Source organism: Solea solea, chromosome 20 (assembly GCF_958295425.1).
Source record: "Solea solea chromosome 20, fSolSol10.1, whole genome shotgun sequence".
Taxonomy (NCBI): domain Eukaryota; kingdom Metazoa; phylum Chordata; class Actinopteri; order Pleuronectiformes; family Soleidae; genus Solea; species Solea solea.
The window spans coordinates 7,419,285-7,437,456 of NC_081153.1; the positions used below are offsets into that span (position 1 = coordinate 7,419,285).

General features: G+C 41.6%; 2 protein-coding genes across 2 annotated transcripts; one reads left to right on the top strand and one right to left on the bottom strand.

Annotated features, from left to right (window-relative positions):
• The first annotated feature begins 84 nt into the window (after window positions 1–84).
• On the top strand, window positions 85–11,009 carry klhl43 (kelch-like family member 43). Its single transcript, XM_058619116.1, has 7 exons — window positions 85–267; window positions 5,576–6,056; window positions 6,348–6,496; window positions 6,590–6,936; window positions 8,362–8,661; window positions 8,793–8,968; window positions 9,527–11,009. Exons 2-7 carry the CDS (start codon window positions 5,743–5,745, stop codon window positions 10,326–10,328), a joined length of 2,088 nt encoding a protein of 695 aa, XP_058475099.1. The 5' UTR covers window positions 85–267; window positions 5,576–5,742; the 3' UTR covers window positions 10,329–11,009.
• A 4,000-nt stretch (window positions 11,010–15,009) lies between these two features.
• Window positions 15,010–17,805, bottom strand: rpl11 (ribosomal protein L11). Its single transcript, XM_058618444.1, has 5 exons — window positions 17,633–17,805; window positions 17,048–17,154; window positions 16,569–16,700; window positions 15,663–15,773; window positions 15,010–15,113 (listed from the first exon to the last, which is right to left on the bottom strand). Exons 1-5 carry the CDS (start codon window positions 17,754–17,756, stop codon window positions 15,084–15,086), a joined length of 504 nt encoding a protein of 167 aa, XP_058474427.1. The 5' UTR covers window positions 17,757–17,805; the 3' UTR covers window positions 15,010–15,083.
• Between the last annotated feature and the right edge of the window lie 367 nt (window positions 17,806–18,172).

Here is an 18,172-nt window from a genome sequence, read left to right on the forward strand (position 1 = left end):
AAGACAGGGGGTTGTGACGTGCGTTCAGGGAGGCAGTGCTGGAGGTTTGATGGGGGATATACGTCACAGGTTTGGTTGGGACCCAGATTTTCCGTTCATGTATACACACTCACACACACACACACACTCACACACACACAGCACTGGGACAGAGGACAGAGGGACGAAGCAGACAGGAACCTAAGAGAGAGCATCAAAAAAAAGGGAAGAACGTATAGAAAGGAGCTAAGGAAAGAACGACAAGCAGGAATCGGACGGGAGAAAGAGGTAAACGTATTTAAATTTTATTTTATGACATTTTATGGAGGCAAGAAAGGTTTGTAAAAAAATGAAATCATGAAAACACTTTTTTTATGTGCTCACTGTGAAGAGCAAATTAACATTAGCATCATCATTATAACTAACTCTGAGTCATATTTATTTAACTGTTAAACAATGTGAAGCAGTCACCAGTTGCTGTTGGGATATTACTGTACACACACACACACACACACGCTTGTTGTGTGGCTCAGTGCCTATAAATACCCTCATCAGATAAGCAAAGGAATCCAGTAACTAAGTGATGGAAGTACATTTGCCTTTTCTGTCATAAACACTGACCTTGTCGGGACCAGTAGTCCTCATGGAGACCAAAACCCAGTCCTAATGAGGCAGAACCTCATTTCTGAGGAGCTGTTTAAATTCAGGCCTAGGATTTGAATTGTGGTTAGGTTAAGGTTAGGGTGAAGCTTTAACCAGTTATGGTTAAGGTAAGGGATAACGCTTTGTTTGGGCTGTGCATACGTGCGATGGTGGTCGTCTGGATGGTGTTTTTATAATTGTATGATGATGGACATAATAGCATAAACACGCTGTATCCATCCATAAAACAGCAGTTTGGTAAAGCTTTCGTAAACATTCAGGTTTTTCTGAGCACATCGGTGAATACGATTTCATTAAAATGATCATTTTAAGGACATGTGATGTATATAACCAGTCTATGACTTACGTTATATGTCATTCATTTAGTTCCCATAAAGGTCTATGAAGTTTCTTAGTGCTGTTCAGCTCCTTGTTTGGTTGTTTTTGGTTCACACGACTGTATATACTGCCAGGTTGAAATGTAGCTGCTCAACAGCTCAGCTGTAACCTGCTTGACAACAAACTAAAGACACATAGAGTTAATATCTAGCGAAAATAATGGATATACTAGTTGCTAAAAGATTTGTTTTTCTCTCTCAGGAGGTGGTGAAGATTAAAAACAGAGCAAAAAGGGCAAGAACATTGGGCTAACAATCACAAAATCGATTCTCAAATTAATAATAATGCTGCCCAACACAGCTCAGTTCTGTTGCAAGCCTAAAAAGGCAGGTTATATGGGAATCATTTGACACTGTGAGAAATACAACGCCTTCAAATGAGATTGTGTTGACCTTGTTTACAAGATTGGTCCAATCTGGACAGGTGGAAAGTTTCTGAATCCTCACCAGTCATGACATTATTTGAATTAAAGTATATATTTTCAGTAGGTGTTAAGCTAAGTCATTAATGTTATCCACACGCAAGCTAGCATAACATTGCTGTTGCCTAGAGACAGTGTTCACACGACTTAATTCAAACACCAAGCAAGTCGCAATCAAAACATATTGTGTTTACGACACGGTACATTTTGAACGCGTTGAGAGAGTTGACGAGTAGCATTTGAGGCTCTCAATACATTGGTCAGGGGCTTAGCTTATAGCTTAGCTTAGCCTATCTTAGCATATAGGTATCCATAGGAAATTGTCTTGCGCCACCATTCTGACAGTCGTACTAGACAAACATAAGACAAAAATCAGACACAGGGCAATTCAGCCATTAAAATGAAGTCCATAAAATACTTTAAAATACATTGAATTACACAAAAAATACATTAAACTTCCTCAGTGGCCTAACCACTCCGTCCTAGGGGATTCATTTCGGGTTCAGAAGTGAAATGTAGTAAGGAAGCAATTAATGTTTGTATCTGTTTCATTTACAGCATGAAAGCTGGTTCAAAAACATGCAATGTTATGTATAATGTAATTATATAATGTGTAATCTCGTCTCAGTCAACACTTTCACTAAAATAACAACAGATATGCTCAGTTCTCCAGCGTTGAAAGCTATTGTTACCATAATTACGTATTTGAAAGGACAGTTACATAAACACAGTATCACAGTGTATTCCTTAATGTCACCTGTCACACATATTTGTGCTTTACGAAGATCAAAACTTGTCAAAGCGGATTCATTCACACGGAAACAGAGGTCACGTCTAAAAATAAAGCACCAGGGCCTCCAGTGCTTAGATTACCACTCCTTAAGAGTTTGAGAAAAGACACACACATCAACACACCCTGGCATCCGCAGATTAATCTGCAATACGCCATGTTAATTCCACGTTTGCCAAGTTTTCTCTGCACAGGCAGTCCCTTTATTTTGATAATGTGAAAGTTAACCTCAGATGTGAGGGGAAAAACAAACTGGGCTTTGCAGCCAGAGTGGGTGGAGAAGGTAAACACAATAAACAGCAATCAGTCCAGACAGCTGTATGAGTCTGAGGTGAAGGTGATATAGATCTGCAGCACACATGTTATGATCACCCATCAGGGTCAAAATGCTGGCAGGGATTCAAACTCAGTGCTATTTCTGTCCTGCTGGATGTTTACTGAAGTTGGCTAAAGGGGCCGAGGTGTGCGAGACCATACGTTCATGAAACCAAAGCAAGCCAGTGGCATTGGACCTAGTTTGCGGGACTAGAATCTTCTTCACATTCAATCAAAGGCGGTTCTTGGGGGGGGGGGGGGGGGGGGCCTCTCTTGGGTGTTTGTCTACCTACCTTGTTACAACACCCCTGCATTTGCACGTTTACACTCATGGATTCCAGTCCATTCCAATAATCTGAAACTTGTCAGGAGGATTTTAGACCAGAATACTGCTGTAGCATCTGTCTTTTCTAAACTAAAATAATCAGAATTGTCTTTGAGGAAGTGATTGTGTACAATAATGACAGGCGGGAACGTTGCAACCTTGTTTTTCATGCATTATAACTTGTAAACGCACACAATTTAAATCATTTTCCTCTGCACAGTTTGTTAATATGCACTTAAACCTAAAAAAAGTAAACTTAAACTATCCAAATTAAATAAACAATGTGTGGTGGCCGGATTGACATTGAATCGTCACTGCTACTATTACACAACAACAGGATTTATTTTATTTTTTCCATGAAATTTTGTTTCCTTTCGGCCTCTTCCGCTCCTTTGTCGCATTTCAGTGATATCCCTTACATTTCTTATCCGGACACTGCCAAAGTCGGCACTGCACTCACTGGTGCCCTCGGTGAGTCACCTGCCAAGTTTGAACACTGTTAGGTTTATTGCATTTATAGATAGATGCCAGTATAAAACTGCAGTAATAGTTTATATTAAGTGTTTGTTAAACAGTGTAAAGATTGATCAGCAAATCTTGAGGCTGGAGGAACATCCCAAGCTGGTACAGTTCCTCATTAAGTCCACTGTCATTTCCACAGTTGCGAGTCTACATTTTTGTATCCTACATTATGCCGATCGACTTACACATTTCCGTGGATAACAGCCAGTTTTCCTGGTTTTACTTTGTTTTTTAGTGGCTCTTACTGACATATCAGCACGTGTGTTTGCGCTGAATCAACGCTGTTGTGTTTTCCAACTGTTTTGGAGGGGATTACAACATCCCGAGATTTAGCCTATGGCGCCTGTGAGTGTGTAAGCGCCTCCTTTTCATATGACACCGGCAGCAGCTGCTGCTGTGTCCTGTACGAGCCTGTCTCCTGTCCATGTGTGGAGCTGGTTGGCCTGCGAGCCAATAGGTGCTATTTAAAAAGAGCCAAGTTCAGACGCTGACACAGAGAGGAGAGGAGGGGTGGACAGAGACACGTGTGGTGACTGAAGCGGAGCAGTTAGTATCTATTATAGTTTTACACTGAAAACAAATCAGCAGCACTGTGAGCAGTGCTGAGTGTTAATTCATTCTGGAAAAATGTATCTGCATTTCAAATTAAACCTTCAACATTTGCTGTATATGTTTACATTTTTATTTGCTTGTTCTCCTTTGTTATATTTCAATTCTGTGTACAACTACTTCTACTACTGATACTGCTATAGTACAACATAAACAACATAAAAAGATGAAACAGACAGGTCATAAAAAGTAGCAGAATAAATTAAAAACTCTCCGTTTTAAAAAGTGAATATGTTTTAAATAATTTGTTACTTAAAATAAACCAGTGTAAAAAAGACATAATACAGATTTAAACTCATAAACTCATATCAGTTTGTTTTCAGAATGGACTGAAAGGTCGTCACTGATTCAGTTGACGTGATTTACTCTGGCAAGTCATACCTACTACTACTACTACTACTACTACTACTACTATTACTACTACTAATTACATAATGCTTGTTCAATCTGCTCTTAGACACATTGGTATGGTAAAAAGAAAGTTGAAAAGCACTGTCAATAAACAAAATCAGACAAAAACATGTGCTATACACACCATTAATCACAATAGTATAACAATAACAAGGTGGAGGACAAAGAAAGGTCACTGCAAGGTCATACAATATAGAATATTTTATATTAAGCTTTAGTGTTAAATGTCTGTGTAAACTAACCAAAATAGAATGACCTGGATTAGTTGCACTGAAAATGTTCTATTTCTTATGGCAGTTTATCATTAAAGTATATATTATTTCTAGATATAGTTTTGGTTTTGAGCTCAAATTTATTTTCTATTTGGACTCACAGGGTGTGACCTTAAGTCTTTTCTTTAACAGTTTATTTAATCAGATGAGTCCAATTCTTCCCACATGTGCATTCCAAACAACCAAACAACCAAACCTATTAAAAACAACAACAAATTGAGATAAATGCCACTTATATCCATACTCAGTCACATTTAGGGAAACTTTCCATTTGGTCCTGTTTGTGTGTATTTCACTCCCTCCTCTGCACTCTCTGCCACAGTCTGCAGACCTCGGCTCATTGCGAGCGTGAATCAGATTCCCCAGTTGTTCTGTGGGTGACATGAATCGCAGCAGTGCATTCTGGGAGCCTCTGTAAACTGCCTCAGAGCCCGATCACTCGCACCTGTCATTCACAGGCAGATTTTTAAAACAGTACTGATGCTCAGTGTGTGATGTATGAGATTAACTCGACAATGTGTGTCTGTCTGACTGTGGGTTTGTTGAGGCTCAGTGAGTCAGTGTGTCGTTATGAAACCTTTATTTTTAATAGTTTGAAAGGTTACCTATTAATTGTTTTAGGTATATTAGGTTTATCTGACTTGTAAGTTGTGTTTAATTGTACTATCATGTGTAGTTTTAGCAAGTTGTATAATTTTTTTTATTGTACTGTTGAGGGTTTACTTAAACACTAAATACACCAACTATATCCAGTAAGCTGTTAGCCAACGATGTAGGGAAGTTCTACAATTGGTGTCTGCTGAAGTTACCAAGAGTTTTAGCGATTAATTAATAAGAAATCTGTGCATGAAGTCATTTAAATCTTTGTTTTTTTGCTTCTTTTTTTGCAGGTGCTGTGTGCTGTGTTTACGTGAAACCACACAAACCCACCAAGAAGCACAAAACTACAACATCAGAGACCTTCAACCATCTCTCTGTTAGAAGAAGAACAAGCAAGAATACGACTCAGTAAAACTAATTTTACTGCAAGAAAAACATCAACCGAAGTAAAAAAAAGATGGCGCCCAAAAAGAAGGCCAACCGCCAAAAGAAGCCTGGCATGGAAACCATCTCCCCGGTCACCATGGAGACCACGCCAACCCAGCTAAAGGTGGAGAGCCGGGGTGATGGTGTGGTGGTGGTGGAGAGCGGGGTGAAGAAGATCGAGCAGATGGCGGCACTGGACATCGCTCAGCTCAACAGCCTGAACCTGCCGCTGCCGCTGCCTGTCATCAAGCCCGGAGAGAGAGGCCTGGGCCTGGGCAGTGAGCTGACACGGCCGCTGCATGGCAACGCTCTGTTGGAGGAGCTGAGCAAAATGCGCCAGGAGAAGTGAGTGGTGGATCCAGGGACGGCCCAAGCCTTCATGGGGGTCCTAAAGAAAGTGTTGATTTCTTGGGCCCTTTATCAGCGTTAATAATAATAAAGCTGTAAATTGCTTTTCACAGGAGGCAGATTTATTCCCAATAAGATAATTTGCTCTCTTATCATCCTTCTAAGATGATGTGCTGTATCATTTTATTATTAATTATATCATATTGTGCAGTATTTAGTGTCACATCATATTGTAATGTCTCATGTCCAGACTTTTTTTTCACATGGAACCTTGCCCACCTTTCCCAGGTTCCTGACTGACCTGGAGCTGGCCTGTAAGACCAAGGCCTTTGACGTCCACAAGCTGGTCATCTCCTCCATCAGTCAGTACTTCAGAGAGATTCTGGCTAAGGATCCAGGCATGAAGCGCCTGGAGCTGCCGTCCCTGTCACCTCTGGGTAAACCAGCCTTGATTCAACTCTTCAGTTTCCTCTGTCAAGTCCACGGGTCAAAGTCTTAAGAGTCAAATGTCCATGTTTTGGTGTCTGCAGGCCTGGCCAACGTCATCACCTTCGCCTATCTGGGTCGCGTCCACATGTCCCTGTACACCATCGGCTGCACCGTCTCCGCTGCCGCCACCCTTCAGATCCCACAACTCCTGAAGATGTGCATGGACTTCCTGCTGGCCGAGCTCAACGTCCAGACGTGCGTCTACATCTGGAACATCGCCGCCGCCTACAGCCTGCTGCCCGTGTGCGACGCCGCCCGCCGCTTCGTCCTGGACAACTTTGTGCAGTTTGCCGACACCCCCCTGTTCATGCAGCTGACCCTGGAGCAGATCTCTGCCTTCCTGCAGGACGACTTGCTGATGCTGCCTTCAGAGGTCACAGCCTTCCAGGTCAGGAGTTCAGACTTTAAAACTGTATCTAGGCTGAAATAGGACAAACCTTAAGTTTTCTCTTTTCTTATGAAGGACATCTTGCACTTCCAACAGAATGTACACTTGTTTGCCACTTTATTGGGTACACCTGCTTAACTGCTTGTTAATGCGAAAATATAATCATCCAATCACATGGCAGTGACTTTGAACATGGCATGGTTATTGTTGTCACACGGGCTGCTCGGATTATTTCACAAACTGCTGATCTGCTTGGATTTTTAAACACAGCCATTGATAAAAATAGCAGGTGAATTATTTTGAAAAGATTGTGAAATTGTGAAAATGCTTTTATTGATTACCAGACCACTTTGAAATTATAGAAAGGCAACAGGAAGAAGAAGTAGGGGAACATCATCTCTGAACACACAACACAAAATTGAAGCAGATGAGCTACAACAGCAAAAGCCCACATTTGGACACCCGTCCTGACACTTAATCAGACATCCTACATACCTAATAAAGTGGCAGATGAGTGTAATTCACTATTGTTTTTAATTCATCATTACAAAAACTCATTTTTAGCCTTTTATAAGTGAGAAGCCCTCATATCCAAACTGATCTTAAATGCCAGGTCCGTCCTCGTCAACCCGCTGGACTTTCTTGCTATTTTCATCCAGACCTAAAAACAACCCCTGAGACCAGCTGTTCAGATCCTAACACAGAGCCAGACCCCCGCAGGTCAACTGTGAGGTGAAGAGAAAACTACCAAGTATAACTTGCACTATATGTGAGACGAGAGCTTGTTTATTAATATACAACTCCAACATGGAGAAAGAAACAGCTGAGGGACATGGAATAAATGGTGACTGGTATTTATAAACTATCCATTGGAGACGGATGGAATTCAACAAGTTAATTTGGTCGCGTCAAGGTTTGTTTTCTGGCAAAGCAACAGGGAAATACAGTGTATATCGAGGAAATCTCTCACACACCAAAGTCTATAGAGAAAAACAGCGTTTTTAGCTCATAGGGACACAGGAGCTGCTCATCTATTACTGCCTTGTTTGGTACATTCTTATCACAGAGGTAAACATTTAATAAGGTTTTTAAACACTAAAGTAAAAAATAACCAAATAACACATTTTAATTAACCGGTGGCGGCAGCAGTGCTTTAACAACTCCTGTGTGCTGTGATGTAAAATCACTTATTTTCTCTATGGACTTTGGTGTGGGGAATGAGCGGTTAACAAAGTGGCACAAACTTCAGTTCTTCAGTCCGAGAAGGCTGTCTAATGGTGAGATAAAACACTTCACTAAATCTGAATCTATCTCTTTGAATTTTTTAAGTATCTTCGACATTATTTTCCCACATTTCAGTGTTGGAATTTATGCTTGAATTTGTGTCTAATTCCTTGGAACCTCTCTCTCTTTCTTTCTCTCCAGTTGGCCATGAGGTGGCTCGACTTCGACGTCTCTCGTCAGGCCCACGCTGCCGAGCTCGTGAGTCACGTTCGCTTTGAGACCATCCCGGCCAGCGAGCTGGTGAGTCAGATCCAGCCAGTGTCCCGTATGATGCTGGATCCCCAATGTCACCGCCTGCTGGTGGACGCCATGAACTACCACCTGCTGCCCTACCAGCAGAACACCCTGCAGTCCAGACGCACACAGGTCCGCGCCGGTCAGCAGACCCTGCTCACCATCGGAGGTCGTCCAGCGCTCACTGAGAGGGCTCTCAGCCGGGAGGTTGGTGCCTATATTTGGTTTGGGTGGAGGGAGACATGAGATGTTCCTCAAGGTTCCCCCTGTTAGAGGTTCCTTTGGGTGCGAGTGTGTCAAGAATATCCCTCGATGACCTTTGCCCCTCTGGTATTCAGGTGCTGTGGAGGGACTCTCGTGAGGGAGGAGCCTCCTGGCGTCACCTCTCGCAGCTGCCGGCGAAGAGCTTTAACCAGTGTGTGGCCGTGATGGACGGCTTCCTCTACGTGGCTGGAGGAGAGGATCAGAACGATGCCCGCAACCAGGCCAAACACGCCGTCAGCACGCTCAGCAGGTTTGAGACTGAAGGACAGACACATACTGTTTAAAACAGCTGTGCTAATCCACCTCAGTGTGGAGAGGAACAAACTAAGTCTAACCTCAGGGTCCATCATCAAGACAAGGCCTCAGGAATTTGGGCTTTAAGTGACAATTTTAGGTGTTTTGAATGGTACTGACACAGATGTTTGCTCTCACTGAAAACAGACTCTTAGCCATTTAACAAAAGGCTCATCAAATAAAATGTACACCTGCTTAAGTGTATGACATTTTAAGAACTTGGGGGTGTGCTAATCTCAGCTGACATGAGGCGATAGGCCAGTCCATCTCAGGGCCACATAGAGACAAACAACCATTCACTGTCACACCTAGGGTCAATTAAGAATGTCCAGTTTACCTTATCCCCATATTGCATGTTCTTCTCCTGTGGGAGGAAACTGGAGAACCTGGAGAAAACCCCCACACACCCTTGTTCCGACCGGGTTTTTGGAGATTCATGGAGCTTTATGGCAGGGGCTTTTATTGCTTTAAAATGCCTCTAAACTCAACTCTCCCCTTTACCCCCCCCCGTCAGATACGACCCTCGCTTCAATACCTGGCTCCACCTGGCCAGCATGCGGCAGCGTCGCACCCACTTCTCCCTGGCTGCGAGCGGTGGGCGATTGTTCGCCATTGGCGGCCGTAACGTGGAGGGCCTGCTGGCCACCACTGAGAGCTACCTGCCCTCGTCCAACACCTGGCAGATGCGCGCACCCATGGAGGTGCCCCGCTGCTGCCACTCCAGTGCCACCCTGCCCTCCGGAGACATCCTGGTGACCGGTGGCTACATCAACTGCGCCTACTCCCGCTCGGTGGCGTGCTACAACGTAAGCACGGACACCTGGAGCGACAAGTCCTCCCTGGAGACTCCTCGTGGATGGCACTGCTCCGCTACCCTGGGAGAGAAGGTGTACGTGGTGGGAGGAAGCCAGCTGGGTCCTGGTGGAGAGAGGGTGGATGTGATCTCCGTGGAGGTCTTCTCTCCAGAGAGCGGGATGTGGAGCAGAGCTGCTCCTCTTCCGCTCGGCGTGAGCACTGCTGGCCTGTCACCGCTGGCCGACAAGTTGTACCTGCTGGGAGGCTGGAACGAGAGGGAGAAGCGCTACAAGGCGGCAGTGCAGAAGTACGACCCGGCCACTGACAGCTGGTCTGCGGCTGAGGATCTGCCAGAGCCAACGGTGGGAGTGTCCTGCTGTGTCTTGACCCTGCCACCCCGCCACACACCGCGCCGGCAGCAGCACCGCAACACGCCAACTCACGAAGAGCAGCAGCAGCAGGCGGTGAAGAACCGCAGCAGAGAGAGCAGCGTGACTCCATCACAGACCATCACAGCATAAAGATGCAAGAAACCAGGGAGAGACTAGAGGAGAGGGTGGTTTAACCTCAGGAGAGCTGGATCAGGGCTGCAACTCGTGATGATTACTGTCATGGATTCGTGAGTTGTTTGGTCTGTCACAAAAAATAAAAAAAAATAACCACGGGGACATTTTCAAATGCCATAGATATTCAATTTAAATCAGTGTTTCCTAAACATTTTTATTTGGGGGCCCAACTTATTTAAAATATGAACAGTAAATTTGTGCATAATACAGTGTTTCCTGTTTCACTGTGATTAGAGTAACACCTAATATTAGTTTAAATCACAAACGTCACTTAATGCATGTTAATTAAAACAAATACTCATGTATCTTAATTAAAAGGCTGGAAAAAAAATTATTTGGAGACCCAAAAAAACAAAGAAAAACAAGTTTCTGTGACTATGAAGTGATGTACGACTGAAACAGTGAATCAAAGTAAGGTGCAGATTATCATCGGTTGTTGTTTTCCGCTCTGATCAGGATCATGTCTGCTCTCCTTTTCTTCTGCTCATCAATACATGGGAAACAATCATTTAAACCATTTTTTGTTTGTTTGTGACACACACAGTTTTATGACATCATTCCGATCCATCGTGCAGATGTGTGACAATAATAAATACATGAATAAATATGTGTAAATATATAAAAGGGCAAATAAAATTCAGCAAATGAGGTTTGCATTTTAGGGGCCAAAAAACCCAAAACAACAGACAATGACAATGGACATTTTTAAGCCTTAAGACGTGAGAGGAAAGTCGGTTGCCAACATCAGTAACTATAAACTACTGGACACGTTGGAGAGAATTTCAAATGGAATCAACTTGTGATTTTTGTAACAGCAAAAATAAAATAGAAATGCTTGTGCATGTATGTGCGAGGTGGTACAGAAAAAAAGAGAGAGCGTTCATGATCCGACATGGTCTCAGGAGGTTTTTACAGTGAAGGAGGCGGAGGAAAGGGACGAAGGGAAGCAGGTAGAGGTAGAGAGGTGATGGATTGATGGATGATAGATGGATAAGAACGACGACAGGCGGGTGGATGGAAGGATGGAGGGGAACATGAGCGGGTTGGGTTGAACAAACATGGAGACGTCTGTGAATCCACCGGGCGATGGTGTACAAAGATGTAACTAGGCAAAGTGTGCGACTGTGAACTTCAGTGTGAATGTGTGAGACAGTGAATGCGAGTGAGTGAGTGAGTGAGTGTGTGTGTGTGTGTGTGTGTGGGCACGACAGGAAATGAGCTGATTCTATGGAAGTAAACCTGTCACACCTGATGTTGAATTTTAAAAACCTAGTACTGATTTGTTTGCACTGGAATTATACATTTGACTTTTCACATTTATGTTCCAATGTTTACAAAAAGGGATTCAAGGTTTAAAATTGTACCAAAAAATACCAGGTTTAAAACAAAAGCTTTCCACTCACATTTGTGGTGCAACTATTACCACAAGGTGGCAGCAGCAAGCATGCTGTTAGTGGATTTTATGTGTGATGAAATTTACGAGGCTTCTTGAAGGCATTTTGAAGCCGTTCCTCTCAGACTATCACAGTGTGGATCCCACAGAAGCAATTCAATTTAAAATATTAAAAATAAAATTATCCGACATTAATTTAAGACAGAATATATTGCTTTTCCTTGGTATATTTAATCATATTTTTTTTTTTATCTCACATTTGATGTGAATTAGACCTGGCATGTCAAAAACACTATAATATGAGTATTTCTACCTTGAATTTTTAAATTGGATCATAAAAAAAAATACTGAAAAGTAAAAATTGTTGAACATTTTAAACAGTTGAATTTAGAGAAACATTAATTATATAAGAACAAACTTTCATACATACTCTGGTGAGACTGAATTACTTCCATACATTTCTACCGAACACCACAATAAGTTTCATTTTCAGCTTTTAAATATTCCTCAAAAGAAGCAGACAAACCTGTTTGTTGTTTTATTTATTAAATGTGTACGTGTCAGACGTAGTGTAGCTCAATTTTGACAGAAATGTATGAAAAATAAAAATAAATAGTATTAGTTGTTTCTAAGTGTAATGGAATGGAGGGAGAGAGGGGAAACAAGGAGGGCAAAGTTTAAACAACACAGGTGAGATTTAAAAGGAAATAACAATAACAAGCTCTCAAAATAAAGAAATGTAAAAAAAGCATAAAAATGTGAAAAAATACAAAAAAAATAAAGAAAAACACAACAAAAACAACACAAAAACAGTAAATATCACCGTGTTTTAAAATATTTGTCTCCACAGATTAATTTGATCAAAACTACGACAAAAATGCCAACCAAACAAACCAACAGGTCAAAAGGTCAAACTGCAAAGTAGCTGTCAATCACACTGAGAGATAAGGATCGCGACAAAGATACAATGAGGCCAATTTAACGTGACTCATGAAATCGGCTGAATCCCTCTGTATTTATGTGTGTGTTTGTGTTGGTGGTTTCTGTGGGGTTTCACTGAATAAAGACAATCTGACTAAAAAAACATGACGAGTGTTCACAAGGTTTTTGGTTTGTCAGTCTCTAACACCGACAGTGCTGCTGGGAAATGTCGTCTGCCATCAGAGAGTACCAGTACCAGAATGTAGGAACCTGCTCTGATGGAAGAAAGGGGATTGTTTTAGTCCAAACCTGGGTAAGCAAGTCGAGTGGTGTCGTGTTGTTATTGTCGTACCTGCGCCGGTAAAGAAACCTGCCTCAATATTCTGTTTAAATGCCTCTCGGTTGCAATGACCGGCTTCACAGAATGTCTTTGTAGCTCATTCCCAGCCTAAAATGCTATCTCTGTCCATCGTGTAGCTTTAGCCACTCTACTGCCTCTACCTTTGACCTTAGAGGCAGTGCACTCTATTTGCTTAATCAACTGTCCAGGAATGAGATTAATTAGTATTTCGTGCACACATTATACCTACTTCATGGCCACAATTTCTTTTTTCTTTAACCATGTCATGTCAGGGGCTCCATAATATACAGACACTGGATGTGACTAACAAAATATCAAAACACTCATTTACGCTTCACCTCTACAAAGAGTGAAAAACATGGAAATAAAATAAAAACACTGTTTTTCTTCAGCTACAAGGAGCCATTGCATGAGCCACAGGCTACAGGCCTTTGCTCATAGGCTTTTTTTTTTTTAGTCACTGGCTCTTTACTGCCATCTTGTGGTCAAGATGGCAGTAAATCTTGGGGTAAGTCCCTGCTATAACAAACAAACTTCAGATTCTGCTACAAAATGTCAAGAGTTAAAAACAAAAACCTTGTTTCAGATCAGAGCGTAGACACGCGAGCTGAGGTTAAAGAGGCCGTTTGAGGTCACGTATCCTTTGACCCAAGTCTCATCAGCTCCCAAGACCAAAATCCATACTTATTTTGAGCAAAAACCTAATCATTAGCCAAATAATCCACTATTAACTGGACATGCGGCCATGTGCAGATTTAGTCAATTACAACAGAAATTTACAAATCAAAGCATGAAGAATTTACAAAAAACTGCAGAGATGGTTATTTTTTGTACAAAATGAAATGGAGGTTGTAAATGTGTTAAAGGTGACATAGACCGGAAGCTCCAATTAACGCTGCGTTTGTGTGTGTACTGCGTCATTACCTCGTTTATGAAACCCTAAAGTTTCAGAACAAACAGTTCAGCCACTGCTGAGAAAATAGTGTTTTATTGTTTTCCTGGGCTCTGCGAAGCGGATCGGCACTTCCTTAATTTGATGTCGTTATCAGAAATCCTCACCACTCCTCTCACCACCGTAGCGCCTCCCGGTGCGGGCACTATTCCGGGCACATCCGGTTGCGTACATTCAACCGCAGAAGAACTACTCTCGTTGTAGCTGCTGAGATGCAGAGCATCCACCGTGCCAGAGGGGGAGCTGTGTATCTGAGAGCTGGCCTATCTATTACGTCACTTCCAGGTACCTGGCCCATCACAGGACAGTGGGAAAGCTCTCGTTGGCTGGCCAATCACAACACAGTCCACATTCTGGGGGTGTGGTTTTGGTCTGAAACAGCGCGGCTGACGAGAGCGTCAGTGAGGAGATATTTTGATCGGCTCGTTTGCAGCGATTAGGAGGTTTTTAATCATGAAAACAAGTTAATATATGCAAGTAGCCCTCCATAACTAACATATATGTGTGATACAAGCATTCTATGTCGCCTTTAAATGATACTGTATAGTGCACTGAAGACAATATAAATAAAAAACAATAAATTAAACATTCAACAGAAAAATACATCTAGTATATAACTAAACAAAGTTTAGTTGAACTTTTAAACATAATATTTTTTGTGGAAATTTTGTTTTGGTCTTTAACCATTACATTTTTAAACAATCGAAAAAAGAACTTGAATATCTTGCATTTTGACAAAACAATGTCCAGATGTGACAGTTGAGTAAAAACAATTCTAGTAACTAAATCAAAGACAACAAGTTGTCTTGGCTTAGATGACTTAATCACAGACGGTCTTGTTTTATTTTATTCAAGGTCTGTAATATTTTAGAAAAACTAGATGGGACAACTACAAGTGCTGTACAGGCATTGAAATAGGTTAAATCAAAATCAAATTTTCAGTTACGCATCTAGAATATGGAAGTATTTAATTAGAGGCGAAGAAACGTTTGACTACACAGAACAAGTAACAACAGGAGACTGAAGAGTTATTTTTTTCCTTTTTTTATTACTTTGTTATAAACAAGAGCAAAAGGTGGTCCTTTACTTGCCGGGAAGAATGATGCCATCATACTGTAGAGGGGGAAAAAAACGAGGTAGTTGATGTTAATTGTATTTTATAAGTTGACAAAAAGATTCATGTCAAATCTACAGCACAGGCAAACATTTCAGCAGCAGAACAGAGTGAATAAATGACATCAGATATTAAAAAAAACAACACATGAAATCAGAGAAAAGGTTTCCTTTGCACTATTTAAATTTAATTCTTTAAGAATTTAAAAAAGTGTATCAGGTTGCCGTCCTTTCCATGCCTATATTTTGCATATGATGGTACTGCATTAATTACACACATTTTAATTATATCATGCAGTCCTACTGCTTTTACTGAGTGGACTGGGTCTTGAAAATACTTCAGACTATGCAAGCTGACACTTTGACAAAGTTTGACTTTCTTCGATAAAAACCTGGGCCTTACACACACACACAGAGACGATGTGGAGAATAAGCATAAAGCCCGTGCACTGCATATAAACTCCGAAGAAAAAAACAACGAAATACGGCGTGTGCCAGCTTTGCCCATTTGACGTTTCAAAATTTCTTGCCAAGGAAGAGCATACTCACTTTCTGCTGGAACCAGCGCATGGCCTCCTCTTTGCGGATGCGGTGTCTGAAACCGATGCGGCCTCTTTTCCGCTTCTTGTCGGCGATGCTGAAGCCAGGTCTGCCCAGAACCTGAACACAAACCAAGGAAGAGAAGTGTCAACATAAACAGCTCAGAAGTCATCCGTCAAGTTCGTTGTATGTTTTTCTGTCAGCTGAGACTGAAGCTCCAGAGCCAACTGTCACCAGTTTCAGTGCAACAAAAAGAAAATGAATCTGCTGCATCTAATGATTATGGGAAAACTTTGTCCATGTGATGTGATCAAGGCATGTCATGTTGCATTGGCTGCACTGAAACACGTCCAACATGACATAATGTAAACCACATTTGACTAATAATGGACTTATTTTCTGTTAACCAGGGAAAGCTGAGGAAATTATGAACAGCAAAAGAAACTCTACTCAAAGGTCTGTATAAATCGCTGATATTCTGTCGAGTCTCATTAAGTAACACCTGATACTGAGCTTTCCAGGAATTGCGGAAACTCAACTCAATGTACAGCTAAAAAAAAGGATTTTAATTAAAAATACAGCCATCTTAATATCTGTGCAATTAATATGAATTGAATTCTATTTCATACCTAGTCCACAACAAGCCTAAGTCTAGCTTTAGTGCTTTAGTCATTTGCCCAAAATGTTTAAATGGTTTCTACAGGTCACCTGGTAATATTTGTTCGGGTTACCTTATGTCGGCGTTCCACAGCACAATTAAGAGTTCTTTTTACTACATATCACATTTACTTAACCAAAATCTTAACTGTGCACCTCTATAGAGATCATAATGGCTTTAAGGGTTTTGATGAAGTGCAAGTTACCCAGTCATCAAACTCAGTAGCTTCAACCAGCATTTAAGCTGCATCCACTCACCACGTAAAAGTCCAGTCCGTAGATGCCGATGCTGGGGTCGTACTTGATGCCCAGATCGATGTGCTCCTGGATGCCAAAGCCGAAGTTTCCGGTGTCAGAGAAGTTGTTCTTTCTCAATTCATACTCACGCACCTGTAGGCCACAGCAAGGAATGCGGGTCAATGTGAAAAATGCCACTTAAAAAAAAAAGAAAAAAGCTACAGATCTTTATCCATCAATGCTGTTTCACGTTGGAAGTTTGACTTTTACCTCAGGACAGGATGGAATGAGTCAATAAAAACTGTTAAACAAAAATGTCTGAATAATTTAACAGGTAAATTAGGTATGGGACAGTATGCAAATTTGATTAAATAAACATTGTGAAACCAAACCATAGGGGATTAAGACTGATTGAGTGATCCAAACATAACTGGATAACTTGTCAACTTTATTTTAATAGGTTATCACTTTGGAAAAACTTTGTAGTGTGACCTCCTTACCTTGAGTCCCTTCTCCAGGATCTCCTCTGCTTTGGCGCCACGGACGGTGCAATGGACAGCAATCTTTTCATTTCTGCGGATACCGAAGGATCTCACAGTGTAGCGGGCTGAGGACCAAACATACATACGGTGAATAAGCACGTTAACTTGAGATATGACATACATTACGATACATTTACATCATCACATTCGTCCAGAACAGTTCAGTACAGAATGCTCGACACCCGCAACATTTAAGCAGTCTTGATTAGGAATTTGAAAGAAATTGAGAATATTGTAAAACACGTTCATAAGGAACTTATGGGCAATTAATACAGATTTATTTTCCTCTTTTGCATACACTTAACAGAACATAAAGACACAGTAAAAACAAGTTAAATGACTGAAGCTATGGGATTATCATTGTTTTGGTATAATCCAGTCTATTAAATCATTTAAACTCGTTAATAAATCAAAAACAATTACATGTTTTGTCGCATTGCTTAACGTGATGTCAAAAACGAGGTATGTACAAAACCGTGACTTTTTCGTGCCACCACAAGTCACTAGATTTTCTAATACAAGCACATCAAGAACAGCACTTACCCTTGGAGAAGACGGGAGTCTGCCCTGTGAGCTGCTCCAGCACTTTGGCAGCACGGGTCAGTCTGTCTCCGCTCTCACCGACGCAGATGTTGAGACAGAGCTTGCGGATGCGGAGCTCTCGCATGGGGTTCTCCTTCTTCTCACCCTGGTCCTGAAGACAAAAACACTACACGTGAAACCAGAGTAATACACACGACCAAGAGAGAAACACCTGCCTATCGAAGAGTTAACATCGACTGCTAATGTTGACAGCAGCCACTCTGTCAAGCTTGGCAATAATCGTAAATAAATGGCTCTTTTAATCAAAGGTACTGACTCAGATCAGCTCAGCTTGTCACATGCCGGTCGGACATGTCTGTACATACCCCCATAGCCTCTACTCTTAGCATTACCGCAACTACTGCTAACGTATGTGACCGGGAAATATAAACTGTTTTCAACCGCAGAACTCACAAAATTGAGATATATGTGTTTACCGAGCGGCTCAAGTGACACCGCAGTAAAGGAATAACATCGACACGGACTGGATATTACAGAAAA

Coding starts and splice junctions, on each gene's coding strand:
- klhl43 (XM_058619116.1), top strand. CDS start 5,743: ATGGCGCCCAAAAAGAAGGCCAACCGCCAAAAGAAGCCTGGCATGGAA. Junction 6,057..6,347: donor AGCAAAATGCGCCAGGAGAA/GTGAGTGGTGGA, acceptor CACCTTTCCCAG/GTTCCTGACTGACCTGGAGC. Junction 8,969..9,526: donor GCCGTCAGCACGCTCAGCAG/GTTTGAGACTGA, acceptor CCCCCCCGTCAG/ATACGACCCTCGCTTCAATA.
- rpl11 (XM_058618444.1), bottom strand. CDS start 17,756: ATGCGAGAGCTCCGCATCCGCAAGCTCTGTCTCAACATCTGCGTCGGT. Junction 16,701..17,047: donor TCCTGGAGAAGGGACTCAAG/GTAAGGAGGTCA, acceptor TGTGGCCTACAG/GTGCGTGAGTATGAATTGAG. Junction 15,774..16,568: donor ACGGACTGGACTTTTACGTG/GTGAGTGGATGC, acceptor GTTTGTGTTCAG/GTTCTGGGCAGACCTGGCTT.